This window comes from Cervus elaphus, chromosome 2 (genome assembly GCF_910594005.1).
Source record: "Cervus elaphus chromosome 2, mCerEla1.1, whole genome shotgun sequence".
NCBI lineage: Eukaryota > Metazoa > Chordata > Mammalia > Artiodactyla > Cervidae > Cervus > Cervus elaphus.
Genome location: NC_057816.1, coordinates 7,012,145 through 7,039,628, shown reverse-complemented (window position 1 = coordinate 7,039,628; position 27,484 = coordinate 7,012,145). Strand labels below are relative to the sequence as shown.

The window sequence follows — 27,484 nt, the reverse complement described above, 5'->3', positions numbered from 1 at the left end:
GATTACAGGGTTTTTTGGGCTTCCCTGGTAGCCTCAGTGGTAAAGAATTTACCTGCTAACGCAGGAGACACCGGTTTGATCTCTGATCTTGGAAGATCCCCTAGAGAAGAAAATGGCAACCCACTCCAGTATTCTTGCCTGGAAATCCCCATGGATAGGGGAGCCTGGTGGGCTAGAGTCCATGGGGTCACAAAGAATTGAACGCAACTTAGCAACTGAACAATAACAGAGGGTTTTTCCTAACCTCAATGCTCTTACCTCAGTATCTTTTTCTCCCACATGAAACATCCCAGTGCTCAGCAGCCTTGTTCCACATTACATACACAATTTTCTCAATAAAATAGCAACACTACAACTAACAATATGATTACCAGTTAAAAAATTATTTTTGTAGCTCTTTTTGTCCTTAAGATACATTCCACTAGGATGTACAGTCAGTTTACTGGTTTTAAGTTCTGTGATTATGCTACCAGTTGGATAAAAAGTTAGGCTCATGTGTTTCATGACTTTTGACTTTTAGAAATAGATTTTAAAAGATTTGGTTTTACTTTGTGCGATTATTTTCATTTCCAAAGTCAAACTACAAAGATATATTTAGAGAAAGCTAGTGTCTATCCCTGTTCCCTCTAACCTGTTCTCTCCTGCCCTGTGTAACTTTTAAAATATTTTAGTTTACTTTTCTGTTGTTTACTCTTTTCTAAAGTATTAGCATACATGTAAGGATACTGAATTCAATCTCCTCATATTTTACGAAGGATTTTTGTACCTATGCTCGAGTGATATTGTTCTGTAGTTTTCCTTTCTTGTGATGTCTTTATCCGGTTCTGGTATTAGGATAATGCTGGTCTCAGAGAACGAGTTAGGAAGTGTTGTTCCCTCTGCTTCTATTAATATTTTCTGAAAGAGATTGTAAAGAATTGCTATTGTTCTTTCTCAAATTTTTTTTCACAAGGAGAATTCACCAGGGAACTATCTTGGCCAGTTGCTTTCTTTTTTAGGAGGTTTTCACTATTTTTTGTTATCTTTCAAGAGATTTTTGTTTTCAACTTTACTGAGATATAATTGACATATAAAATTAGAAAACATTTAAAGTGTACATCATGATGAATTGACATATGTGTACAGTGTGAAAGGATTCCTCCCATCTAGTTTAACCCATCTCACATATTTATTATATTCTAATTATATATTAAGAACATATAATATTAACTATTATAATTATTAATTTACTTTCTCTAGAGATAGCTCTATGCAAATCTTTTTTTTCCTGTGTGTAAGGGTTTTTTTTCCCCTTTGTGTAAATTTTGTTACTTTGTGTCATTTGAGGAATTGGTCCATTTCATATAGTTATCAGACTGAGCATACAACTGTTCATAATATTTATTATCCTTTTACTGTCCATGGGCTGAGTGACGAAGACTCCTCTTTTATTTCTGATATTAATGATTTGTGTCTTCTCTCTTTTTTCAGTTAGCCTGGCTAGATGCTGATCAATTTTACTGATCGTTTCATAGAACCAGCTTTTGGTTTCATTGCTTTTCTCTGTTGAATTTGTGTTTGACATTTTATTGATTTCCACTCCAGTTTTTGTTATTTAACTTCCTCTACTTGTTTTAGGCTTATATTACTCTTGTTTCTCTAGTATACTAAAGCAAAAATTTAGATAATTGATATTTAGATCTTTCTTCTTTTCTAATATATGCATTTAATGCCATAAGCCTCATTCTAAGTATTGCTTCCACTGAATCACACAGATTTTAACAAGTTATATTTTCCTTTTCATTTAGATCAGAGTATTTTAATATTTCTCAAGAGGTTTCCTCAACCCATGTTGTTATATGAAAGTATGTTGGTTAATCTGCAGATATTTGGGAATGTTCCAGTTATCATTCTGTCATTGATATCGCTAGTTTAATTCCAATGTGATTCAAGAACAAATGTGTATTCTTTTAAATTTGTTAAGGTCTGTTTTATGGCCCAAAATGTGGTCTGTCACAGTGGATGTTCCATGTGTACCTGATAACATGTATTCTGCTCTTGTTGGATACAATATTCTGTAATCTATAAATGTTCTATCATCTATAGAAGTATTCTATAATTCAATCCGGTTGACTGATGGTGCTGCTCAGTTCAACTACATCCTTACTGATTTTCTGCCTGCTTGATTTGTCAGTTACTGATTAAAAGATGTTAAAGTCTTCCTCAAACAGGGCATTTGTTTATTTCTCTTCACAGTTTAAAATACTGTTGCATTGTTTTGCTGCTTTCCACATCAGTTTTTAAAAGTCTATTACCCTTCCAATTCTTTTGCCTTTGTAAGTTATTCAATCTTTCTGCCTAAAGATCTTGGAAATTTTTTTTTTTAAATCTTTGAAATCTGTTTTGTGAGGATGTGTCTCAAAGTTGATCATTCTGGGTTAATTTCCCAAGGTTCCCAGTGGGCCCTTTGAATGTGCAGATTTTTTTTTTTTCTTGGAAAGTTTTCTTATAGTCTTAAATACCAGTTCTGGTTCTCCTGGTGGCTCAGACCGTAAAGAATCTGCCTGCAGTTCAGGAGACCCAGGTTTGATCCCTGAGTTGGGAAGATCCCTTGGAGAAGGGAATGGCAACCTACCCCAGTGCTCTTGCCTGGAGAAACCCAGGGACAGAGGAGCCTGGGAGGCTACAGTCCACGGGGTGGTAAAGAGTCAGACACAACCGAGCCACTAACACTTTCTGGTTCATTGTTTAGTTTTTCTCCAGGGACTCTAATAATACAGATGTTTCCTTTTTGACTGTCTTGTTTCCATTAGTTTCTTCTGACCCCTTCTAGGTATTTATCTCATTTTCATTCTCTTGTTTTTCTTTCTTCAATGCCACTTATTATATTTTTATTTGAGTCTGTTCTCCTGCAAGCATCTTATAATGTAATCTTTAGTTCTAGTTAATTTTGTCTGTTTCTTCCATTTCTTTCCTGAGTTTGATCTTGGATGGCCTCCACTTGCAGTGGCTTGAAGCAGGGTTTCAGTTCCCGGTCAGGGATTGAGGTCAGGCCATGTCAGCGAGAGCTGAATCCTAGCCACGCAATCAGTGGTCAGTGACAAGGCCCTGGCCTTTTAGCTTTGCAGAAATGGATTCCCACAAAAACAGAAAGTAGTGAAACAAGCGAAGTGTTTAGTAGGAGGAAATGAGAATGGTACGTGTGCATAGACACACAGGTGGGCTCAGAGACAGTCACACCTGCCGGTAGTTTGAATCACATTTATGGGGCATTACTTCAGGGTTTCTTTTGATCGATCATTTTGATTTGCGTGGTTCTGAGCCCGTTTGTGGTATATCTCATGATCCTCCCTTGTGTGAGATGTGACCCTCCCTCACATCTCAGCCAAGGTGGATTCCAGTGGGTAGCCTGGAAGGCAGCCTTGGCATCACTCCCCTTTTGATCTCCAAGGAGCTTTCTAGACAGGAAGGTCCCTTTGACTTCAAGAATGAGAAATATGTGATCTCTTTTATATTTTATCTGGGCAGGGCCCATCCAGCCTCCTCTCTCAATTGTCCTATTGATCTTTTGGAGTTTCTGTCCACACGGCATGAACTCCAGCTGCTTACCTCCTGCCTCAAGTTCAATCAACTCTCTTTTCATTTCGTCTTGGGTTTTTAAATTTCTCAGGTGACTTTGCATGCCTTCAAATGCTTGTTTTAGTTCTGAGTGTTCTATTACAGCTTTCTTTTGCTTCGTTGCTGTTTTTGTTCAGGAATGTGTGTGAATTGGGTTTCATAGATATGTCATGAAATTCATTTTCTCATATTTTGCAATAACTCTATATGAACCTGTTAATCTTTTTCTTGTTCTGTCCTGTGGGGCTGGGTGTTTAAGAGCCCTAGTTTAGTGCGCCCTCTTCTGTCAACACTGAAAAGTCCAGACACTTTAAAGGATTTGTTTGTTTTGAGTGGGGGAGGAGCGTGGGTTGCCTGATTTTGTTCTTTTGTCCTGGGGAACTTGTGAAATTTCTCCATTTGTTTCCCCTTTTATACTCAAATGCCAAAGTATAATCCCTTCCCTTACACCTCTTTGCTCCCCAGAACTGACGTGTTTCAAAAGTCATGTTTCAAAAATCCTATAGACAACTTCCAGTCTCTTCCCCTAGTCCAAGCTCTAACCTACTCCAGACACTCGTTAACATTTGCAGACTTGGCTTCTGTTTCCTAGAACTGAACACTTACTGGTTTGGCAATGGCTTGCCCAGATCACATGGCAACTTACTGCAGCAGCTCCACCTTTGGACAGACCTCCTCCTGACCAGCTCTGCAACAGCCCTACTTGTCCTTCTTGAGCCCTTCTTTCCTTCCCTCGCCCACCCCAAATAGGAGGGGAAGATTGGGTGCCCAAGAGGCAGGGGCCAAAGAGCCCCTTTCCCCAGAGCAGTAAGGCCCAAGCCTCTGGCCATTCTCCACCCAGCACTCACCACTGCTGCTCCTACAGCCTCTGGGGGACATCCAGGGCAGGGAGGAGTGGGGACGCGGCCCTGTGGTAATGGAAACCTGATCCACGATGACAAAACATGATTACCAACCAGCTGGGTGACTGTAGGAAAATCACTCAACCCCTCTGGCCTACAGATTTCCTCATCTGTGGGGCCCTGCTGAGCTGTTGCAAGGATGAAGTGAGGCAATGTGTGAGGAAAACAGCTTGGTGACTAGTAGCAGAGTTGGCCTGAATACATCTGAACCCTGTTATCTTGCATGTTTGGAAAAAGGACTGGGGGAACTGTCTCCATACCTGGCAAGATTCTTAGGTCCACAGAGTGGGCTTATCCCTGGGTCGGGAATTTCCCCTGGAGGAGGACATGGCAACCCACTCCAATATTCTTGCCTGGAGAATTCCATGGAATGAGGAGCCTGGAAGGCTGCAGTGAGGAAAAGTCATCTTAATTTCAGCCCAGATCATGGGAGGTCCGTTCCATCAGCCCCCAAACCTTACTAGCAGATCCTTCCAAGTTGGCTCCAATCAACACAGCCTAGGAACCCCCTTCCCTAGGGCAGGGACCAGCAGGCTGCTACAGCTTACTCTCACTGCTTCTCCCATCGGTCCACCGTCCTAGCTAAACTAAGCTCTGGGTGCAGGGACCTTGCAAAGCTCTGGAGTTGAAAAGCACTGGCTCATAGGTCAGGTCCAAACCCAGCTTCATTTCCATTCCGAACTTGCTGGGTGGTTTGGGGCAAGGCTTATCCCTCTCTGAGAAGCAAAGATGTGGCTCTTTTTTCTTCTACCTCCTGGGCAGGGATTCTAGAGAATGCTAGGCATATCTGGGCAGGAAGGAAGTTTGATGCCCTGCAGTCTGGGGGTTCCATAGCTTGGAAGCTCTCCTAGAGCCTCTGATCCCCATCCCAGTTGCCTGCCCCCAACCAGGCCCCAAAAGGAAACAAACCAGTCAGTGCTGTTAGCAAATGTCATTTTTTGTGTGTTTTAAAGAAAGGAGCCACAGTGCTGTGTCCTGGTTCTCAGCAGCCCTTCCAGGGCAAGAGCCTGCAAAGGCCACGGTCCTGTTCGCCCCCGGCCTGGCTCCGGGGCTCAGCCAGCCGCTGACAGCCCACGGAGGTAGTCCCCCACCAGGGGCAGCACGGCCCAGTCGTCAGTCCGCAGGGCCACAGGCACTCCGTCCGCCTGGGCTGCCTCCAGCCGCAGCAGCAACCGCGAGTCTGGGGGCAGACGGATGGCTACGAGGTAGCTGACGGGGGGCTGGGCCACCACCACAAAGGGCTCCAGGTGGCGGGACACCAAGGCCTCCAGCCCCTCTGGGCCGAGAGGGCACCACAAGCGACTCTCGGCACCTTTCGGCAGGCAGGAGTCCCAGAGCTCCTCAAAGAAGTCCAGCCGGGCCCCCTCAGGGGGCTGGGGGAAAGGCAGGAAGAGGTCAGCGAAGGTCACAAGCAGGGGTGGCAGGTGAGCGTGGCACGTGAGGCCGCTGGGTGTGCTATACAGGGCACGCACAGCCAGCCTCGCGGGAGCCGGGCGTCGAGGCTGCAGAGGCAGGAGCAGAGGGCGGGTGGGGCGGCCGGGGCACAGGCAGGGCACGTGGACAGCCCCCAAGGGTGCGTAGAGCTGTCTTTCCACACGGAAGCGCAGCTCCAGAGAATACACTGGCTCTAGCACCTCCACCTGGAGCTGGAGCACCGGGACTGGGCCCTCGGCTCTGCGGGGACCCACGCTTAGCCGAACCGGGGCCGGAGCCTCCTGCACCATCAGCGCCGCAGCAAAGCCCTGGTTCTCGGCCACCAGTGAGGAGGCCAGTGCAGGTGCGGCAAGGGAGGGGCCCAGGGCCACCCCCAGCTTGGGGCCTGCCAGGTGGGCCAGGAGAATGTAGTAGAGGCGTGCGTGGTCCTGCCCATCAGGGTCCTCCAGCTGCCTGGCCAGCGCCTGTAGCAAGTCCGCCAGGCCTCCTCCAACGCCTGCCCGCAGCAGGGCCCGGCAGACCCGCAGCAGGGCCTGCTGGAGGCCCCAGTCCGTGCAGTGGGTGGCTGCAGCCCACAGAAAGTTGAGGGTGGCACTCTGGGCATCCCCGTCTGCCACCCTGGCCAGCATCAGCAGGTGCCAACGGAGGGCCTCCTCTCTGCCCGGCCTGGACACCACCTCCTGCCGCAAGGCCACCCTCAAGGGTTCCTGCAGCTCAGGGCCCACTCGATCCAAGAGATCTACGAAATGGGGAGCCAGCGCAGGCCGGGTTCGGTACAACTGGGCCAGTCCCTGGGTCAAAGGTGTCAGTACCACAGGTTGCCCAGCCAGGCAGTGAGCAACTAGGTATGAGGCCTGGAAGCAGAGAGTAGCCAAGGCCCGGGGGCCACTGTCCAGGGCCGCCCTCTGCCGCAGGCCAGCCAGGAGCTCCTCCAGATAGTGCCGGGGACTCTGATCCTGGCCCTTTTCCTCCTTTTCTTCCTCTTCCATGCAGAGAAGACACAGCAGGTGCAGGCGGGCCAGGAGGGCCATCGGCTCATGCAGGAGGCTGGGCAGGAGGCCACGGCAGAGCTGGGACCCCAGCAACAGTGGGGCGGCCTCCTCACCTGTGGGTCCCAGCGGCCAGTTCTCAGGAAAGTTCAAGAGACAGTGCAGGTAGAAGAGATGGGTGGGCAGCGGCAGGGCTGGGTGCTGAGCAGCCAAGGTGAGCCGGCGAAGCAGCAAGACCTCATCCTGGGCCGTGAACAGGGCCTCGCCGAAGGCCGCCTTCAGAGCCAGCGTGGCGTGCAGCAGCGTCAGCTGGGCTGTGCCCAGCAGCCGTACCAGTTGCGGCTTGAAGAGCACTGGTGGCTGTCCCCGAAGACCCCGCAGGGCCCAGCCCAGGAGCCACAGAAGCTGGGCCTGGGCCACAGGAGTGAGCAGGTAGGAGGCATCCAGAAGCTGGGCCACAGTGGCCCGCAGCTCCCGGGCCTCCTCAGGACTGAGCTCCAGCGCCGCAAGGCCAAACTCGCCCTCCTCAGCCGCCGGCCAACTGGGTGCCTGGGGCTGAAGGTGGACATCACCCTCCTCAGCTAGCGTCCAGTTCCAGGATCCACCCTCCATGGAAGAGTCCCCAGCCGTAAGCAGGCCCTGCAGGCCGGCCCCGGTCCTGGCTTGTATCACCAAGGCGTTTCGCAGAGCAAGTGCCAGCAGCAGGCTGAGGGGCTGGACCGGGCCCTCGCGTCCCAGCAGGGCCCGCAGCAGCCCCAGGCAGCCCCCCAGCAGCCCCGGCCGGCAGCTCTCCAGTTCGCGCAGGCATTCCCACGCTGTGGCCTGCAGGGGGCGCTGTTCCGAGGCAGGGCCGAAGCTTCGCCCCAAATCGCGACCCGAGGCCAAGCCTAGCAACAGGGGCAAGAGCCGGCGGGAGGCTCCCGAGGCGGGGCTCAGCGCACCTCCTGCCGCCAAGGCTGTGGTGGCCGCCAGCAGCAGGGGCCGCCGTAGAGCTGAGGGCCGCGGGGGTAGGAGGACCAGAGTGTCCAACAGAGACGTGGCGGCTGCTTCGGCTGCAGGGGCGTCCGGCCACAGCTGGGCTGGGTACTCCAAGCACAGAGCCAGCAGGGCAACCTGGAGATGGGGGAGGGCGTGGGGTGGGCATCACGAAGTTGAGGGTCAGGACACGGTGGGCTAACCACCTGGGGCCAGGGCTCGGGCAGGGGGGCCTACCTTCACGGGCTCGCTCAGCTTCTCACTCCTCAAGTCGCTCAGCAGGTCACGACCCAGATCCTCACCCTCGGGACCTGCCATGAAGGCGGACGGGCTGGCCCGGAAGGCGCCCAGGCGCTGGGCCCAGGTTTCCCGGCCGAGGGGGCCCATGGTCGGGCACACAGATCCCTGCAGAGAGAGGCAAGGGAGGGTCGAAGTGCGGCCCAGGGACGCGCAGGAGCCCCAGGGCCGCTAGAGGGCGCGCGAGCCGCTGCGCGGACCCCAAAGGGGCCGCCCTCGGCCGCGCGCAGACACCAGCGGGGACCCCGTATCCGGGTCCCGAGATGAAACCCAGAGGCTTCGGGGTGACGCTGGGGCGGGCCGCCAGGCTCCCCGCGGGGCAAGAGCGCGGGGAGCAAGGGCGGGGGCTCCGGGCGGGCCGCTGGCGCGGGGTGCGTGCAGAGAGCTCATTAGGCCGCCTGCCCGCAACCGGCACCGAAACCACAGCACCGCCCCGGCCCCCGGCGCCCGCGGTAACGGGCCGGCCCTCTCACCCTGCCTGACTCAGCGGTCGCTGGCGCTGGGGCCGGCCGGCTCCTTCCGGGCTGGCGGCGCGGGGCGGGGCGCACGGCGCGTGGGCGGCCGAGACGGGGCGGGGCCCGCGCGGGGGCGGGGCCGTAACGGGGCCACCACCTCCCCCGCCCTCCCGGCCGGCAGGTGCCGACTCGCCGGTTTCGCTGGGGCTGAGTAACTGTCCCGCTCTGCGCAGGCCCCCCTTCCCCGAAACCGCCGCAGGCCCAGGCAGAGGCGGTGGAGTTGGGTGGGCCCGGGCTCCCGGTGCCCGGGTCCCCGTGGGCGCGCCGACTGCAATCTCAGGGCGCTTGGGTGGCCAGCGGCCGGGGGCCCACGCGCCTGCCGGGATGCCGAGAACGGCAACCCGCGCGCACCGCGCGCCGGGCGCAGCGCACGCTAGTCCAGCGCCCGCAGACTCGGGGGGTGAAGTGGATCACGACTACTTGGGGCTCTCGGTGTGGCCGCTGGGGGGTGTGCGAGGTGCAGTCCCGGGCGGCCGCGGGCCTGGCGGAACCGGTCGGGCAGGCGCCGCAGGACTTGGCTTCGCTTCCCCGACGCCAGCCCCAGGCCCCCCACCCGCTCGGCTTGGGGGCGCGGAGCCGGCGCCGGGAAAGAGGCAGGCGGAAGCTGTTGACCTTTGCCGGAGGCCGTGCCGACGGTCAGCTAGGGTAAAGCTGGCGGGGCCAAGTCACCAGCTGCAATGAAGCCGGAAGACAACGGGATGCAGACGTGCGGACTGGCAGGGCCCGGCGGGTCACGGGTCTCCTAGGACGCTTAGCACGGACCGGGAAACAGGCCTTGCCGCCGCAGATCTGGGGTCAAGCAGTGCCCAAGCCCATTACCTTGACTTCCAGAGGGCTGGACCAGGGCTCTTTGGGGGTACTCAGAAGGCTGAGCCTGGGGCTCACCTAGCAGCCTCTCCTGGGTCTGGGGCCCAGGCTGCAGACGCCCCACTGACCGCCGGTTTCCAGGGCACAGAACCGCAGGTGTCCAGACCCCACACCCACAGCCCACCGGTCTGAGTAACGCTCCAGGCTCTAATTAGCCTGCTTTGAAGATGAAACAGGCCCGAGCCCCCATGCTAGCCGCTGCCAACTGGTTTCTCTCCTTTCCCCAGGCTTGGCAGGCCCCTCCCTACTCCCATCCCGCTGCCCTCCAGATGAGAGGTGGTAGGGAGTGGTGGGGTAGAGAGAGCTGGAGAAGAGGCTTTCTGGGTGCCCAGGGTGCCAGGCGGATCCACCCCAAGGGACAAGTCCAGCTGGAAAACCCAGTCCCAGCTCCTCTAGGGCCCCGGCTCCACAGTTGACTCACAGGCGGCAGCCCCAAACTACTTCCCTCTAGGTGCCTCAGTTTCCCCACCTATAAAATGGGAGTGATGACTCCTGCCGGGGAGGCTGCGGGGTGGGGCTGCCGGCTAATTAAGTCTAAGATGAAAGAGGCCAGGATGACAGCAGCCCTGGGAGGGAAGGCAGCTTGGAGGTAACAAGGAGCCTGTCTGGTTTCCCTGTCTGAGGCCCAGAGGGTGCTGATAACTGCACATCCCCAGCCCTCACCACTTACAGGGAGGGAAGAATGATTATTAAGCCCCTTTTTACAGTGGAGGAGCCAGGCTTCAAAGGGTCAGGAAATACTATGCTGGCTCTGGCCCCCGCTCGGCCTCTGACAGCCGCCAGTCTTTCAGAGCCTTGGCTCCTTGGAGCCCCGGGTCTGGAGGGCGGGAGTTCCTGGCGCTGTGCTTCTGGATGCTGTGGTGGGAGCATGCGCATGGATTCATGGAGGTTCACAGCACCCCGAGGGACCCGAGGATGGGGTCCATCCACAGAGAAGGAAAGGGAGGCCCAGCCAGGTGTAGTCACTTGCTCAGTCACAGAGCTCCTAAAATGTGGAGTCCACCCTTCAGGCAACAGCCCCTTGCTACCCTTGACTTGGCCTGCCACTCAGGGCAGCTACTGTCTGCCTTCACCTGCCTGCCCAGGTGTCTGCTCCCATGGGAGGGGGCTGCTGGTACTGCCCCTGGCATAGGCCAGGTGTTACACTGAGCTCAGTCCACCAGCACTGAATCTGCAGTCAGCAAGCCCACCCCCAAGAGTGACCTCCCAGCCCAGAGGCCCCGGGTGTGGGCTGCAGCAGGGAACTCCCTACCCCATCCCCCCAGCTCATTTCTTCTCTTTCTGCTAAGTTTCCATCCTCCTCAGGGCAGCCCTGTTCTGGGGAGACATGAGATGCAAGGCTTAAAATAGGGAAAGTCTGTTTCCAGAGGGGTCCTGAGTCACGGTTTTCTCATCTGTGAAATGGGCGATAACCCATCCCCACATCACTGGCACTAGGGATACAGAGGCGCTTTAAAAAGAGCACATCAGGAGATTCAAAAGGGAGGGGATATGTGTATCCTAGGCTGATTCATGCTGAGGCTTGACAGAAAGAAAAATTCTGTAAAGCAATTATACTTCAGTTTAAAAATAAATAAATTTTTTAAAAAACTACTTATGTAAAGAAAGAGCACATCAATTTGCAAATTCATAGAGAGCAGAGCCATGGGTACCAGGGGCTGGGGCGTGGGAGGAATGGACAGTGGCTGCTAACGGGTAGAGGGTTTCTTTAGGGGGCAATGAAAGTGTTTCTGAAGACAGTGGTGACGGCTGCACAGTTCTGTGCAGATGCTAAAACCCACTGAATTGGGAATTCCCTGCTGGTCCAGTGGTAGGTCTTCATGCTCTCATTGCTGAAGGTGCGGGTTCAATCCTTGCTGGGGGAGCTAAGGTCCTATAAGCATGGCCAAAAACAAAACAAAACCCCACTCACTGACTTGTACACTTTAAAAGGGTGAATTTTATGGGTATGTGAACTATATCTAAATAAAGCTACTAAAAATGACGTTCAAAGAGGTCCTGCATGTACAGAATTTACACTGAGGAAGAATGGAACAGACAAGACAAATCAAAATTTCATGGAAAGAGATGCTGCAAAAAAGAATAATAAAATAAGGTAATGGGACAGAAGTGATTGGCGGGACAAGGATTTAGCTGGGGCACTCAGAGAGGCCTCTTAGAAGAGGGCATGTCTGGCTGAAACCTGAGTGAGGAGAGAGAGCCAGTCATCAAGTGGGGAAATGCCTCGGGGGAGAAGGAGCAGCGGAAGAGAGGCCTGAGCTGGGAACCGGCTTTGGCCAGGTCAGTGGACAGAGGGCCAACAGCGTGGTGGGCACACAATGGGCCAGAGCTTGCTGGGCCCCAGGGACTCCATTCAGCTCCCAAGGATCGGAGTGGAACACATGGAGAGGGAGGTGCAGGCAGACACCAGGCACCCTGGGAACTGACAGGACAAAACTCGGCAAGCGATGGCGGCATCAGTGTCGCCCACCGCACGTCACAGTTTGTCGGGGCTTTGCAGTGTCCACGGGCTCCTGTCAAACAGGGCTGGAAAGGCCACTATTTGAGCCAGGCAGAGGCCGCAGCGGCCCGGGCACCAGCAGCCTGCTTTAAGGCCGAGTCCATTCTCAAGGGCTGCTAGTCTTCCTGGCCAAAGCGAATCAGAAGCATCTCTTGACAGCAGAGTTGGAACTCGGAGCCCTCTGTACAGACGTGGCTGAGCCCAGGTCCCTGGCTAGGGCAGCCCAGCTCCAGGACTGGTGTTCTGCTTGTCCCCTCAGCACAGCTCTTCCACCTCCAGCTGCCATGCTTCTAAGCCTGTCCCACCCCACCACCCCCAGCTCCTCCCAGAAGCCTTCTTGAGAACAGGAAGGGGTTAAAACTTCTCCATCCGACTCCTGCCCTGGCTCTCCCCAGAGTTGCTCAGGACAGAAACCAGGCACTGAAGGTGGCTGCCAGCCACCAGTCTTTGGGAAGCATGGTCCTTACTTGCCTGTTGGGGTTCTGTCTCCTCACACCCCTGTCCACTGTATCAAAGAGGCAGGTCTGCTGAGGACACTTGGAATCAGCACTTGTGACCCAGGCCACCATCCCCTCCTGCTTGGACCACGACAGTAGCTTCCTCACTGATCTCCCTGCTGCTCCCCTCACCTGTTGATGCACTCCCCTCTCCCCATCGCAGACCCCAAGGCTGCCCATCGCCCTGAACCTCACATGACATGGCAGACCTGCCTCTCCCAGCTCAGACCTTACACCCTCCCATCCCCTCACGATCCAGCCACCTTTCTGTTCATCACACACAGACATACACACAGACACACACCAGGGGCGCACTCCTGTTCTGGGGCCATTGAGCCATCTGATCCATCTACACTTCATGCTCTTCCCTGCTCTGCACAGCTGGCTCCTACCTCTCATTCAGATCTCAGTGCCCCTTGCCTGTCACCTGAAATCAGTCCTGACTATTCACTGGAAGGACTGATGCTGAAGCTGAAGCTCCACTACTTTGGCCATCTGATTCGAAGAACTGGAAAAGACCCTGATGCCAGGAAAGACTGAAGACAGGAGAAGGGGCGACAGAGGAGGAGATGGTTGGAGGGCATCACTGACTCAATGGACATGAGTTTGAGCAATCTCTGGGAATTGGTGATGGACAGGGAAGCCTGGTGTGCTGTAGTCTGTGGGGTCACAAAGAGTCAGACACGACTGAGCGACTGAACTGAACTGCCTGTCACCATCCACCACTAACTGAATGTTCTGCACCACACTAATCGTTTCCTTCTTTGTCTTGCATCACAGAATACCCAGTGCTAGCATATAGCAGGTGTTCAATGAACATTTGTTGACTGAATTAAGGAGAAAATGATACTGAACTGGCATTGTGTGAACAGAGCAGAAGGTGCTTGCCCTTATGGAGCTCACAGTTCAGTGTTTACCCAAGTTCACATACACTGTCTAGTTCTAGATGAACCAGAACCAGAGACCATGAACCAGAAGCCACACACTGACAGCCCATAGGTCAAATCTGCCCCACAAATGTATTTTATTTGACTCTTTTTTTTTTTTTTAAGGGAAGTCAGTGTTTAAAAACTGGTAGGTTTCAAGGAATTCCCTGGCAGTTCAGTGGTTGGGACTCCAAGTTTTGGTGTTGAGGGTCTGGGTTCGATCCCTGTTTGGGGAACTAAGATCCTGCAAGCCACACAGTGAAGCCATAAATAAGTAAAGATAAAAATTGGTAGATTCCACACACAAATTTCGATTTCCAGTTCCCAAGTGGAAAAAAGTGGCACCACTGGGTTTCTGAGCTTGAGTGACATCCTTGCCATTGGCACTCTAGTCACATTCTCCATGCCGCCCCCAATTTCCGAGAGCTGCCTTTTGTCACTGAACTGACATTATAGTTTTCCTTATAATCAAAAAAAAAAAAAAAACTAGCTCTGCATTTATGCCTCTATTAGAGCAAAAGTTGGAACATGAAAGACTGTCACATGAGTCAAGAAACATAGGCTAGGGGCCTCCCTGGTGGCTCAGTGGTAAAGAATCTGCCTGCCAGTGGAACACAGGTTTGATCCATGATCCGGGAAGATCCCACATGCCGTGGAGCAGCTAAGCCCGTGGGCTGCAACCACTGAAGCCCGAGCACGTAGAGCCCATGCTCCACAACAAGAAAAGCCACCACAATGAGAAGCCTGCCCCTGCAACCAGAGAGAAGCCCGAGCAGCAACAAAGACCCAGAACAGCCAATAAAGTCATTTTTTTTAAAAAAGAAACATACGCTATTCACTCAATAAACATTCACTGACACCCACTATGTGCCAGGCGCCATTACAGATGCTATAGATAGAGCGGTGGACAACACAGGCAAATCTCTCTCCTTCCCGGGGCCTCATTCTATACACTGGCTACACTGGGGAACTTTCTTTCCACAAGTGAAGACATCTGAGTTCTTCCCCCATGAGAAGGACTGCCTGTGTCCAGCGTTATCCATGAAGACTTCATCAGAGTTTCCACGAAGTCCCTACTGTGTCCCAGCCCCTGTCAAGGTCTGGTACAACCAGGGTGCTCAATAAACATTTATTGGATGTTTGAGAGTCCAGGGTAAGAGTGGATGGCTAACAAGGTAAGTGTGGGCTGTGGGAGGCAGAGCCTTGAGAAAGGAAGGGGAAGGGGGCAAACATTAATGCCCCTGCCAGATCTCACACCATTTCATACATGGCCCCAGGAGGTAGACAATGGGATTCTCAGGTCACCGACAATACAGGCTGGAAAGGAAAGCTCCTCGGCCGGCCAGACTCCCGGGTTCCAGGAAGGTGTAGAAGAGGAGGCCTATCTGGCCCCTAAGTCCACCCTTTCCCCACCCCTCCAGGGTATGCTCCACATAAGTCCTGTGGGGGGATGTTAAGGGCCTCTGGAACCTCCCTCTTGAAAAACTACCTTCTTCCACTACATGCCTGAAAGTCCACCATAGGCAGGCTGCTCCTTTTCTGACTCCTGACTTTTGAACTGTGTGAATTCATTTATCAGATTCATTTCCTCCTAATCTGTTCTAGCAAACATTTAATATGTGAGAAAGGTGTGTGTGTGGCCGGGACTCTGAAATATTAGTTTATTTTACATGGGGGAAGCGGGGGAAGCTAAAAGAGGAAGGGGTCCCATCCCTGCCCTTACTAGTCAGCTGGTAAGAGAAGCCCCGTGGCCCAAGCGTCACAGTTACTGGGCCTCACGGAGGCCACCCGGTGCTTCTGAGGAGGGCGGGGGCTCCCTCCGGGTGAATGGTTGGAGTGAGGGGTCCCAGGCTGAACCTGAGCTCAGCGTAGGACACAAGCTCTTTGCCTGCCGTGGTGCAGCCAGGCGAAGGAAGCTGGTCCTCCACCATCCGCTCCCCTCCAGTCTTGCTGCACCCGAAATCGGGCCATCTGGGACAAAGACGAGGGCTTTGGCGCACCCCAATGGCTAAGGCGCTGGGGTCTTTCGGGAAGGCGGCGGACTCAGAGCGGTTTAAAAGACCCTTCCTCCACGAAGCCTTCCACACCTGTCCGCCGAAAGGCAGACTCTCGGCGGCCCCGGGCCCGGCGGGTGCTCTCCGCTTTGTATTGCGGCCGGCGCGGCCTGGCATGCGGGTCCACCGGCCTGCGCGCTCCTGCGGCCCCGCGTGCCATTCCGCACGGAGCCGGCGACCAGCCAATACCTCTGGGTTGAGCCACGAATTGCTCAGCCAGGCCTTTGAGACCCGGGGCCGCCTGGGCCCAGGCCCGGTTCAACAAGTGTGGGCCGGGCCGCCCAGTCTCGCCCGACGGCTTCGCGCCTCCCCAGGCGCCCGGGGCGCGCCGAGCCCTGTCGGGAGAGTTTCATTTCATCACCGGCCGAGCGTGCGAGCGCCGGATAACGTTGCCCCTTCCCCTCCCTCCCCTGCTCGTCGGCTCTCTCTCCGAAACTCCGGTTGGCGAACGCTAGCCCTCCCGCTGGGCGGCAACCGGGCCGGCCCGGCAGCCGGGTGCCCTGCGCCCGCCCCCGCCCGGCCACCCCGCCCAGGCCGCGAGGCCACCTCACCGGCAGCGGAATGGAAACCGGTTCGACAGGTAACAAATAGGTGGGTTGTCACCGTTATTTCCCAACGCATGCGCCGTCGCTCCCCGGGCCACTCCAAGCTAATTAGCTCCGATCACCCCCTCCCCGCCCCAGCCACCAACACACACCGCCGCGAGCCAATAAAGCGTGAACCCGTCCGGCCGGCTCGCACTTTAAGACTCCGTGAGCGGCCGCGAGGGACGCCAGTCGCGCCGGGAGACGCTTCCCCGCCGCCCGCGGCACCTGGCTGCAGGGGACCTCATTGGGACCGGAGGACGCAACAGCTCCGCCGAGCTGAAACGGGCGCGCGCCGTCCCGGCCGCTTTGGCGACTTCTTCTCCGACCTGCCCCCTCCCCACCCCCCGCCCGCCTCCAGCCCGGCCCGGGAAAGGTGGGACGGCTCCGGCTCTAGTTGCGGAAGCGGCCCGTGCCGCGCAAGGAGGGTTCGACGATGCCCCGCGCCTTTCTGGTGAAGAAGCCGTGCGTCTCCACGTGCAAGAGGAACTGGAGCGAGCTCCCCGACGAGGAGCGCGGCGAGATCTACGTGCCAGGTGAGGCGCCCACCCGGCGCCCGGGGCCCCGGCGAGCGGCCGGCGTGCGGGGCGCCCGATTTAATGTTTAAGCGGCCGCGGCCCCGTTAGCCCGCGCGGGCGCGGCGACCCCGGGCGCCGGGGGAAGGGGAGGGGAGGGGAGGGTGGGCGGAAGGAGCGGCCATGTAGGGGCGGGGGTGGGCGCGGGGGCGACCTGATGCGGGGGCACAGCGGTTCCCAGGCCCCGGCGGGGGCGCGCGGGCTCGCGCGGGGCCGCCCTCCCCTCCACCGGCCTGAGCTGCGGCGCAGGGGAGGCAACGGGGTGTGTCACCGCCCCGGCGACCCTCCACTCTCGCGTCGTAAATCCAGAAAGCCAGGGCTTTTATGGGGCGGGCGGAGGGCACTGGAGCGGTGCCACTTTGGGGGGGCCGGGAGCGAGCTGGAGCTTGGGCTGAGGTTTGTGCAAAATGCAAGAGAAGACCCAGAGCGTAGGCCACCTTCATTGCTCTCTCCGTTTCCCCCACAACGCCGGTGGCCAGAAGGTCCCCGTGGGGGTCGGGCAGGCAGGGAGCCCCCAGCCGTGAGGAATGCCAGACGGTGGGGAAGGCGCCGGCTGCACCCCACCAGCCCTGAAGACAAAGGTGGGATCGGGTCTCACCTCGGTTAGAAACGCGCCTCCTTCAGCCTCGAAGAGGACACCAGTGAGCTGAAAGGGGGTTTAAAGAAGCCGTCCCACAGCCAGGGACCAGCCCGGGGGAAGCTGAGGCAGCCAGTTTATTTTCGGAAGACGCCTTGACAGCGTCGGAGGCAACTTGGAATGAGTAACCCCAGTTGTTTCTTGCCCCGGCGGCATCTTCCTTGTTAACCTTCTGTCCGCCCCACCCCCAACAGAATCTTTGGTCAGGAGCGAGCAGGTTTCCTTCGGAACTCCCCCTCCCCAGGCCTGGGGGGTGGGGCGGGGGATGCGCTGAACACCCTGCCCAGCGCCTCCAAGGGGGGAGAGGTTGTAATTAACCAACCGACTTTGACCCTTGATCTGCAGGCTCCCCGGCACCGCCCCAGGCCTTGTAGGAAAGTGGCGAAATGAGGGCGGTGAGGGGCCCTGTGAGGGCTTTTGCCTCAGTTTCTCTCCTGAATGCAAGGTTGGAGACAGTGAGTGAAGCGTTGGCCTGACCGGTATCAGGATCCTATGGCCTAGGGTGCTGGCAGGGTGTTTCACAGCTTAGCCTTGTCTCAAGCGCCTTGGCCCCTGTCTACAGCCTCCTTAAGACGAGGGAATGTTCCAAAAGCCCTGATGATCCCAGTGGGGAAACTGAGACAGCAAGGGACCTGAGCAGGCCCAGGATTCTCTGTGCGGTTTATTGTTTCTCCAAGTTCCCCAGGGAGTTGATGGTATTTCAGGTCTGGAAGGGGTGAGGGTGAGGGCCGCGGGCCCCCTTCCTTGCTCCTGCTCCTCCCTCACCTGTGTTTGACTTGCTGCTTAGCTGCTCCTTGGGATCTGATAAACCGAACTTGGACTGTGTTAAAGGTGAGCGGAGCCTTGCTTGAGACTCAGTGTGCTGTTATTTTTAGTTTTATTTCATATCCCAATCAGTAACAGATCATGTGTTGACTTTTACAAAGGACAAAGAAATTCCGCTCGTTCAAATTGTTGGCTGCCTTGTGTGCTGGTGGTTTTCCCCACCGCATTTCTGGTGGCCGCGGTGGGAGTGGCGGTGGGGGGCGGGGGGCACCTACACCCTGGGGCAGGCCCAGCAGGTGCAGAGGAGGGCTCTGGATGGTCTGTGCCACCTGCTGCTACTGTCCGGGTGAGCGGAGCCGCTCAGCCTGCAGGACCACCCTGGACGTAGGGTGGGGTCTAACCTGGACATGCAGGTGAGAAGTTGCCAGGCAAAGTCCTGTGGGGTCAAGCAAAGAGGAGAAGTCAAAGAACTGACTTTTGCCCCTCAAAACCATGTGGCCCACTAGCAAGTTTTCCCACAGTTTTTGGAAATGAGAAAGCGAATGTTCTCGGGCTACGCTCGGGCGCCTCAGATGGCTGGAGAGTGGGGAGTGTGTTTTGTGGTGGCCTGTCCCCTGACTGGGCCATTCCATCACCAGCGGACCGTGACCCCAGGAGCCGGCTGGGCACGTTTCCTTCACCCCACCCCACAGACTCAGCACGTTGTGACCAGCTAAGCGTTGACCCCGTCCGGTCCCACCGGGAGAGGCACTGGGAGGGCTGGGGAACGAAGCATCTGAGGTCTGACCTTCCCCACCCAGTCCTCTGAGACCCTCAGGGCAGCAAAGAATGCCTGGAAAGAAGGGCTTTACTGACTGAAGGCTCTGACTCCAGGGCCCCAGGCTGACCAGCACTCCAGCCTCTTCTCTGAGGCACAGTTCTAGAGGTTTCCCACCCTCAGTCCCCTGGCCTCAGTCTCCCCTGAAAGCTGAGGGAAAGGCCCAGAGGTGGGCACAGGGGCTGGAAGGCCGTGGGGGTGGGAGACGGTGCCACTCCTGCCGGGAGCATTGAAAGGGCTCGTGGTTAAGAAGCCCCCTCTTTGGGCCCCCTGCCCCCCATCTCCCCAGCACTTCTCCTGTTGTGTCAGTACTGACTGTTGGAGGGATGCTGGTTTCTTGAGGATGAACTCAGGCACCTGTACCCAGGGGCTAAATTCCATCTCCTGGACCAAAGAGGAAGCTCCAGGAATAGAGGAATGGGGATGAAGCGGGGGTACTCCTGGCCCCTGCTGAGAGGAATAGGGAAAGGCCGGGAAGGCCCTGGAGGGGCAGACCCTGCCTGGAAGCTAAAGGACACGCTCCAGCCATGAGCGTCCCGGGGCCTCTCCCCTCTCCCCAGCTTGGGACACAGAGTCTGTGGGCCCTTCTGCCAGTTCCCCAGCACGTGCCCTCCCCAGGGAGGCAGCCAGGCTGAGGTGGGGGGACTGGAGCTTCCCCAGCCTGGCTCTGACGAGGCCGTGCGGGTTGCTGGGCGGCTATCTTTCCTGGCCGGCCGAGATAGGAAGGCTGAGAAAGTCAGCTTGGGGCCCCAGAGTACACGTGTGGGGGTGGGACAGAGTGGAGCTGGGGCGCAATTATGCTTCTGATGGTAATTATTCTAATTCCTGGGAAGGGTTGGCAGTGAGGTCTCCGTGGAGCAAGGCTGGGAAGGTAGGCAGCCAGCCCACGGGTGGGAAGGGTGGGCTGGGTGGGCTTCCTGGCTGTCCCACGGGGTGCCGTCACCCAAGCTGCCCTAGCTGTTTGTCCCTCGCTTGGGTGACCTGAGGCAGAATCCTGCCAGACTGTTTGTCCCAGAAAGAGAGCAGGTGAGGACGAGTCCTCTGGGCACCGGGAGGACAGGAGCAAAGCGTGGCCATTGTTGACGTCAGCTTTCCTCTTTAACTCTGTTCACTCTCAGCCGGGGCTGCGTGGCCTCCCACAGGGGGTCCCCGTGCTGCCCCGGGAGGATGGGCAGCACGCGAACACTGCCCAGTCCTGCGGCGTCCGCCTGGGAGTGAGGGCTGGGGTGCGCCGGCTGGCCTTCGTTGTGGACTCAGTATGAAAAACGGTTGGCGGAGAGGGGGGACGATCCCGCCGGAGGGGAACCCTTGGTGTTCGTAGCATGGGAACGACAGGCTGAGAGACCGGCCGGTTGCATTTCCAGGGCTGCCCACCTCGGGCAGTTGGCTTCGCTGGCTTCCTGTGAAGCCCTGCTAGCTGACCTGGCTGCGGGAGGAGGCGGCTGTGGGGGACCCTGCCTTCCTGATGCAGATGCAGGGCTGCCTGACAGGAGCCTGGGCGTGCTGACACACGGGGCTCCCTCCGGCCTGCTTCAGGGCTGAGCTGAGCCCCGACCCCCTCCCAGGTCGGCACAGCCGCAGCCTCTGGGAGGCAGAGGCCGGGTGTCCTCACGCCTCTTTTGCCTGCTCTGCCCAGAGAGTCCGGCCCTGGCCTGAGGTCTCGCATGGGGAGGACCCAGCACCCTGTCTGGTATTTGGGCCAGGAGCTTGAGGGACTTGCTGAAGGCCGAGGCGGGGGGAGAAGACCTTGGCGGGGGGTGCTGCTCTGAACCCCTCATCCAGGTGGAGGCAAGCTGGGCGGACAGAAGGGGAGCCCTGGAACCCCTGAGGCTGCAGGGAGAGGGCCCAGCTGGCGTGGCCTGGCCACGCTCCTCCGCTGTGGGGGGGCGATGAGTAGCCACAGCGGCCGCCACCTTGCCGGAAACGTCTAATTAGGGGACAGAGAGCAGCGCCGGCAGGGCCCAACCAGTTCTGCTTCCTGCCACTCGGTGACACCCAGCCACAGGAGCCGCACGCGGCTGAGCGCTCCCTGTGCGTGCGGCGGCGGGACACACTCCTGAGGGTGGCGGGAAGACAGGTTTGGCGGGGCGGGTGGGAGGAGGCGAGCACCCCACCCTGATGGCCTCACCTGCCCCTGGCTTGGGGTAGAAGCGGCGTGGAGGCAGGCCAGGCGGGCCCGCTCCCTGTCCCCAGCTCCCCGGCACCGTCACTTCGGGGGTTTCTGTGGAATGAGAGAGGCAGGCACTGGTCTCTCCCCAAACCAGCTGAGATCTCAGAACCCTGGCCTTGGACACCCCCACCCCCACCCCGAGTGGAGCAAGGGAGCCAGGGTGACAACTCACTGGGGTGCAAACCGGTTAACCCTTACCTGCTGTTACTCCTCCGTCTACTGCTCCATGTGCAGGCGGTGTGGCCCGGCTCCAGCGCCGGGGAGCCTCGCTCATGCTACCCGATACTGAAAGATAGAGAGGGTAGAGGTTCCTGCTTATCTCTACCTGGATTGAGAAATGGAAATTGTCATCCAGCTTTGAATTCCCAGGCAGGATCGCCAATAGCCACATAAGCTGGCATCAGCTGAAGCTGCCAGCTCTCGGACACGCACCCCCTCAGCAGACCCCATCCCTGTGGGAAGACTGGGGGGACCCCCGAGAGCTCCGGCCTGACGTCCAGCCGCCCAGGGCTTGGAGAGAGGCCAGGCCGGGGCCAGGCGCTGGTGAATCAACTCCCAGAATGAGGTGGCTCATTAGAATCCCCAAACGGACAGACAGACGGCGCCAGTGCCAGCCGAACGGGTTTGGGTGTCGGGCAAGCACATTCTTCCCCGTCAGACCTTTGTTGTGCTTTGAGGGGGCGAGAGCTCGGGCCTCTCCCGAAACTGGGGTGCCTTCACAGCTGCCTCTCCTCCATCAGCATGTCCTCCGCCCCCTCGGGTCCCAGCCCTCCGCCTCCAGCCTTGAGCGATGCGTCCTGCCGGGGCCGGCCCTCCCCAGATCCCCATCCACTGTCTCACCGGCCAGGGGGCAGCGGCGCGGGGGGGCCTGTTCATGGTTCTGAAACCCTAAGTCCACCTCCCGAGTCCCCTTCTGGAAGCCCACTCATCCTTTCCTCCCTGTGCCCCTCTTGAGTTTTCCTTCTGAGGCTTGGAGAATGTTCCTAGCTTAGCCTCTTTGAGGGAAAAACACTAAATTGAAGCATTAGATTGTTTGCCTCGGCTCTGGGGGTGTGAGACTTGTCTCTTCTTTGTCACTCGGGAGACCTCCCCTCCTCTCTAGTCAGGGTGGGGTCCAAGCCCCCGTGTGTGAGGTGTCTGCTCGCTGTTGCTGCTGTCACTGCCCAGGGGGGGAGCCCAAGCCCTCCAGGCGCCACCGTGAACTGAGCTCGGAGCGGTGAGGAGCGGTCCCTGCTGCGGGGGAGGCTTGCGTCACAGGCAGGCAGGCTGCCCAGGAGACTGTTAGGCCGCATCCACCTGCTGCTCCCTGACCTCCTCCCTGCTCCGCCCCGCCCACCTGTCTGCCTGCCAGGCTGGGCCCGCGGGAGTGGGGAGCCTGGAGCCCCAAACAGCCGAGGTGTCAGGGACACGGCGGCCCGAAGGAGGGAGGGGTTAGGACCACCCAGTTTCCCACAACCAGCGGCTAAATCTGCCTGGACGAGAGGCCCTGAGTGGCCCTGACCACCGGCACCCATCTGGGGCTGCAGTGAGTCCCGGGGTCCCGGGCCTCCCGTGTTGCCCTTTGTCCCTGTGGGAGCGTGGATGAGGCCTGGAATCCAGGGGGACTGGCCCAGGTGGGGCCAGCAGACGGCTCAGGAGGAATAATTGGCAGCGCAGGTTCGGTCCTCCCAGTTCCGCTAAGACACAAATTACTCAGCGGGCAGGCCTGTGGGCCGTGGCGCTTGGCTGGCGTCACCTGTAATTACCTTAATGGGGTGGGAGGGAGGTGTGGCGGGCAGTGGGCTGGGGGCAGCCCTGCTCTGCCACATGCCTGCGAGGGGCGGGACGGTGGCTCACTGCCAGGGAGCCCTCCTGAAACCCCACAGAGTCCCCTTTTCTCCTCCACGCCCTTCACCTGGCTGCTCTTCTCTTCGCAGTCAGCCTGGGCTTCTGTCCACCACAGCCCTACCACGAACCAGAGCCGTCGGTGGCTGAACCCCCTTCTTGCCCCCTGGCTTTGGACATGAGCCTTCGGAACTCCAGCTATAGTGTGACCCCCGGGCCCTGCGTGGTTGCCCAGCTGCCTTCCGAAGACATGAGTCGCCTGGCAGGCCCGCAGAGCAGAGACCACGGCTTTCTGCGCACCAAGATGAAGGTACTGACCCTCACAGTGTCTCTGAGGCCCAGGGGCACGTGGGTCCACGTGGGTCCCGCCCACGAGGCATGGCCCAAATGAGATTAGACAAACTGGCCTTGGATCTGGGTCCAGATTTCTACAGATGTGAGCCTCCCTGGGGCACAGACAGAGTGGGAAAGAAGACAAGTGAGCCTGAAGTGAGGATGACACGTGTTGGGGAGAAGCAGTGAGGTTCGAAAGACATCCAGCCCTTTGGAGTCCTTTGTGGGTGTTGTTTAGTTTCGTTTCTGGCCTTAAGGGGAGGCACCCCTTACACAGAAGTGCTTGGAAAAGTGGGGAGGCATGAGCCTGGCTCTGCACCCCAGCCTGGCCTGCGTCTCCGCCGCCACGAGAGTGAGGTCTGGGATCTGCTCAGTGGTCAGCTGTCCCCTGAGGCGTGTGCCCGGCAGTCTCTGCCTCGTCCAAGTGCACGCTTCCAACCCAGGGCCTTGCATCTCGGGCGGGGCCTGGTGAACCCGGGTTCAGCAGCCGAGGCAGGAAGAAGCACAGGGCGGCGGAAACGGCCCTGCTTTCCAGGAGCACGAGGCCTGTGTTCCTGAAAGTTCTGGAACCTGGAAGCACCTGCCAGTGGTGATCTAGTGGAAGGGCTGTCAGTGGAGCTTCCTATGAGCCAAGAGACCAGAGAAAACTGGCAGGGAAAGGCTGCTCCTCCTCTCTCACCATGGAGGCCGGGTGTTGTAACCCACCAGGAATCACCAGGAAATGTGCTGGGCAGCTGACAGGGGAGCTCACACAGCGCCCCGATCCCCGAGGTCCTCTCCTCCCAGCCCTTGAGCCCCAGCAGCTAAGGAGTGCATGGAGGGAAAGCAGAGGGCACAGGACCATAGACGAGGCAGAGAAGTGAGTCCTGACCCCAAACGGCTTGCTCAGTGAGCAACACGGCCTTTACCTGGTGCCAGGAGCTGCGCGGGGCCAGGCAGCATGGGTGACAGGGGAGCACCTCGGGCCCGGGGGGCTCGGGCGGCGTGGCCAGCGACAAGGCCCCCACAAAGCACAAGTAACCTCTGAGCGTTCAGAGGTAGGGCCCGGAGACCACGTCTCCACTTCTGAACAGATCTGAGGTGTTCCACAGTTACCCTGAAAATGAAAAACCTTTATAAAGAGAGTCATCAGGGTGGCAAAGGGACCCAGACTAGACCATGTCAGGCTCAAGAAAGGCCGGGGCTGGGCTGGCCCGTGAGGCGAGGGAGCTCTGGGCCCCCAGCGGTGGCCTCAGCCCAGGAGGGCAGCACAGAGACCATGACCGTGTCGTGGAACCTTCCCCGTCCTGAGGTGCAGACGGAGAACTGAGCAGCAGCTAGAGGAAGCCTGGGCTCAGTGAAGGGGGCACTTTCTGTCAGGGAGAGTTGCCCTCTTTCTGTTGGGAGCTGGCCGCCTGCCTCTAGAGACGGTAAGGAAGGGCCTCGCAGAGGGACTCAGGAGCCCGACAAGAGGCTGACCAAGGACCCTAAGGCGGCTTCTGGCTCCACCACCCCATCTCTGGGAGCCAGTGCCCAGCGGTGTGGCCCCTGGGTGGGCAGCGCCCTCCTTGGGGCCGGGGGCTGGCGAGGTGCATCTTCCCGATCTGCCACCTGGGTGTCTGTCACACACCCCGCCCTCGCCCACAGGTGACGCTGGGGGACGGTCCCAGCGGAGACCTCTTCACCTGCCACATCTGCCAGAAGGCCTTCACCTACCAGCGCATGCTGAACCGCCACATGAAGTGCCACAACGACGTCAAGAGGCACCTCTGCACCTACTGCGGGAAGGGCTTCAACGACACCTTCGACCTCAAGAGGCATGTGCGCACCCACACAGGTGAGGGGGGCCCGCCCGGCGGCGAGGCCCAGCAGCCGCGTGGCCATCGTGGGGTGGCCGGGGTGCGCGGGGCGGACGTCCTCGTCCCCTCCGTCGGGCCGCTGGGGGGTCGGGGCTCCCGTACCCCAGAGCCGGGTCCCTGACGCCCCCGCTGCCCTCCCTGCAGGCGTGCGGCCCTACAAGTGCAGCCTGTGTGACAAGGCCTTCACGCAGCGCTGCTCTCTGGAGTCCCACCTCAAGAAGATCCACGGTGTGCAGCAGAAGTACGCGTACAAGGAGCGGCGGGCCAAGCTGTACGTGTGCGAGGAGTGCGGCTGCACGTCCGAGAGCCAGGAGGGCCACGTCCTCCACCTCAAGGAGCACCACCCCGACAGCCCGCTGCTGCGAAAGACCTCCAAGAAGGTGGCCGTGGCCCTGCAGAACACCGTCACCTCCCTGCTGCAGGGCGCCCACCACGTCTGAGGCGCCCCGAGAGGGCGGGGGCCGCCTCCTCGCTGCCCTGCCAGCCCGCCCTCTGCGGCTTCCTGCCGGAGCACCCGAGGGCGGGCCTGGAGCAGGCCACGCGTGCTCGCTCAGGCTGGCACTGTTTGACCTCTGCACTGGTGTCTTTGGACAGAGGCTGCTCCGAGCCTGGGCAGACGTGTGGGGCGGGGTGGGGCCGGGGCTGCCTTCCCTGTGGAGCAGCTGAGTCCAGAGATAGGACTTCCTTCCCAGACGAGGTACGGGAAGGTGATTCTCTTGTCCCTCGCCTCTGAAGCCCGGGGCAGGGGCAGCTGGTTCCCTGTGGATGGCAGTCGGGTGCCCTGACAAAGGGCACCCCGGCAAACACCGGCGGTGGAGGAGCTGGCGATGGCCCACCCGGCCGTGTTCCTCTTGCTCAGGGCTGCAGGGCTCTGCTCGTCGACAGGGAGATGCACACACGTGTGCACAGCAGTGGATGTGTGTACACGGGAGGCCTTGCCACGTATCACCTCATTTTTAAGAAATCAACTACTGGTGCCAAGGAGGTTTTATTTCTTTTTTTAAAAGATGACAAGTGTACAGATATTAATATATTTTTGGTGCCGATGGCGACTGCTTTTAAGAGAGGATGGAGCTGGCTTTTCTCCTCCCCACGCAGTTCTATTTATCCTGGACATTTCACACCTCCCCTGTGCCTCGGCTGTGGGGTGGCCACCCTCACCCACCCTCATCTTTCCCAAGATATTTAATCGAAGACTTCCCTCCAGCCCTGGGGGAGGGTGCACTGCGCCCCGTTCTTTCCTCCTGACGGGACAGGCCATCACAGCTTCTGCTCTTCCCTCCTTGGAATTCTGCCTCCTTCCTACATCCTTTCAAGGCCAGCCTCCGGGTGACCGAGAGCCCCCTGGCCTCTTGATGACAGACCATGGGCGGAACAACTCACCATTCCAGAGGCCGAGGGTTTGTCTGGCTGGGGCCACGGGGCTAAGACCAGAGGTGGGGTGATGAGTCTGTGATGCGCCCAGGGGTCCCCCGCCGGCAGTAACAAGAAGAGTGCGGGGCCAGGCTTCGAGGTCTGCTTTTTTCCTGGCTGAGTCAAAAACCTTAGGACAAGAGCAAAAAAGTGGGACAGAGTCATAACCAGACACATCAGAAACTTCTGGAGGGAGGACGGTGTGAGATGGTTAACAGGTTATCTTTGTAGCCTTTCTGCTGTTTTTCAGACAGCGGGGTTGGCCCTTGAGCCCCTGAGGAGGGAGCCACCCCTGCATGGGCTGCTCCTTTAGAAGGACTCGGCCAAGCTCCCCTGGCTTTAGCCGGGTTTCCTACCAAGAACAGGAAAGGGCTGTGGGTCAAAAGGGAGAGACAGGCAGGGGCTGGAGCTAGTCTGCCAAAGAATGAGAAGGCAAACTCGAAAGAGAACACAACGGAGCAGGTGGAGCTGCCCCGCGAAGCCACAGCCCAGGTGGACCCAGCCTTGGCCTGTCCTGCAGCATCCACACAGCCCGGGATGCGGGAGGGGGCCTTCTCCGGCACAGCTCTGAATGTGTGTGGATGGTTTTGGAAGAGTATGGCTTCATTTTACTTTAGGGCCTGCAAGAGCTGCTGTATTCTGGAAGTTGTAATGTATACAGTAACATTCTCTGGACGTTCTGTCTTGTTTACGTGTCTGTGTCCCTGTGTGCGTTGCCTGGTCATTGTCCATCTCTGTTCATTGCCATCCAAGGAGGCTGCAGAGCTCTGTTGTCTGTTTTATTTTATAACTTTTCCCTCAACTAGCAAAATAAAAGAACTGTCATTTTCTGTGTTTCAGCGTTTTTGTTTCATAGGCCTCTTTTTTCCACCTACAGGGAAATTAATCAAAACAATGGATGCATTCTATGCAAAGTCTCAGCCTTTCACAGGTAGCAGTGGCCCTCAAGTCCAGACAGGAGCCTGCTCAATTAAG

The 27,484-nt window shown here is 57.6% G+C and overlaps 2 protein-coding genes and 1 long non-coding RNA gene across 4 annotated transcripts in view; 1 reads left to right on the top strand and 2 right to left on the bottom strand.

The window, feature by feature from the left end:
- Positions 1 to 5,418: 5,418 nt before the first annotated feature.
- AP5B1 (adaptor related protein complex 5 subunit beta 1) lies at positions 5,419 to 17,423 on the bottom strand. 2 transcript variants are annotated; one of them, XM_043926647.1, is made up of 3 exons: positions 17,311 to 17,423; positions 8,135 to 8,302; positions 5,419 to 8,035 (listed from the first exon to the last, which is right to left on the bottom strand). In XM_043926647.1, the coding sequence occupies exons 2-3, from the start codon at positions 8,282 to 8,284 to the stop codon at positions 5,552 to 5,554; spliced, it is 2,634 nt and encodes an 877-aa protein (XP_043782582.1). In that variant the 5' UTR covers positions 8,285 to 8,302; positions 17,311 to 17,423; the 3' UTR covers positions 5,419 to 5,551. The 2 variants fall into 2 exon arrangements, with proteins under 2 accessions (XP_043782582.1, XP_043782579.1); XM_043926644.1 differs by lacking the exon at positions 17,311 to 17,423 and adding an exon at positions 8,668 to 8,730.
- OVOL1 (ovo like transcriptional repressor 1) lies at positions 16,241 to 27,345 on the top strand. The gene is made up of 4 exons (XM_043926659.1): positions 16,241 to 16,673; positions 23,018 to 23,235; positions 24,885 to 25,074; positions 25,241 to 27,345. The coding sequence occupies exons 1-4, from the start codon at positions 16,574 to 16,576 to the stop codon at positions 25,534 to 25,536; spliced, it is 804 nt and encodes a 267-aa protein (XP_043782594.1). The 5' UTR covers positions 16,241 to 16,573; the 3' UTR covers positions 25,537 to 27,345.
- Positions 26,508 to 27,484, bottom strand: part of LOC122709367 — a 32,561-nt gene continuing 31,584 nt past the window's right edge. The window contains exon 6 of the long non-coding RNA XR_006345492.1: positions 26,508 to 26,639. This is a non-coding gene — a long non-coding RNA (uncharacterized LOC122709367). The remainder of the gene's footprint in view (positions 26,640 to 27,484) is intronic.

Excerpts from the sequence above, each read along its gene's own strand:
- AP5B1 (XM_043926647.1), bottom strand. The coding sequence starts at position 8,284 with ATGGGCCCCCTCGGCCGGGAAACCTGGGCCCAGCGCCTGGGCGCCTTC. Across the intron at positions 8,036-8,134 it reads AGCTGAGCGAGCCCGTGAAG|GTTGCCCTGCTGGCTCTGTG; the intron begins GTAGGCCCCCCT and ends CCCCATCTCCAG.
- OVOL1 (XM_043926659.1), top strand. The coding sequence starts at position 16,574 with ATGCCCCGCGCCTTTCTGGTGAAGAAGCCGTGCGTCTCCACGTGCAAG. Across the intron at positions 16,674-23,017 it reads CGGCGAGATCTACGTGCCAG|TCAGCCTGGGCTTCTGTCCA; the intron begins GTGAGGCGCCCA and ends TTCTCTTCGCAG. Across the intron at positions 23,236-24,884 it reads TTCTGCGCACCAAGATGAAG|GTGACGCTGGGGGACGGTCC; the intron begins GTACTGACCCTC and ends CCTCGCCCACAG.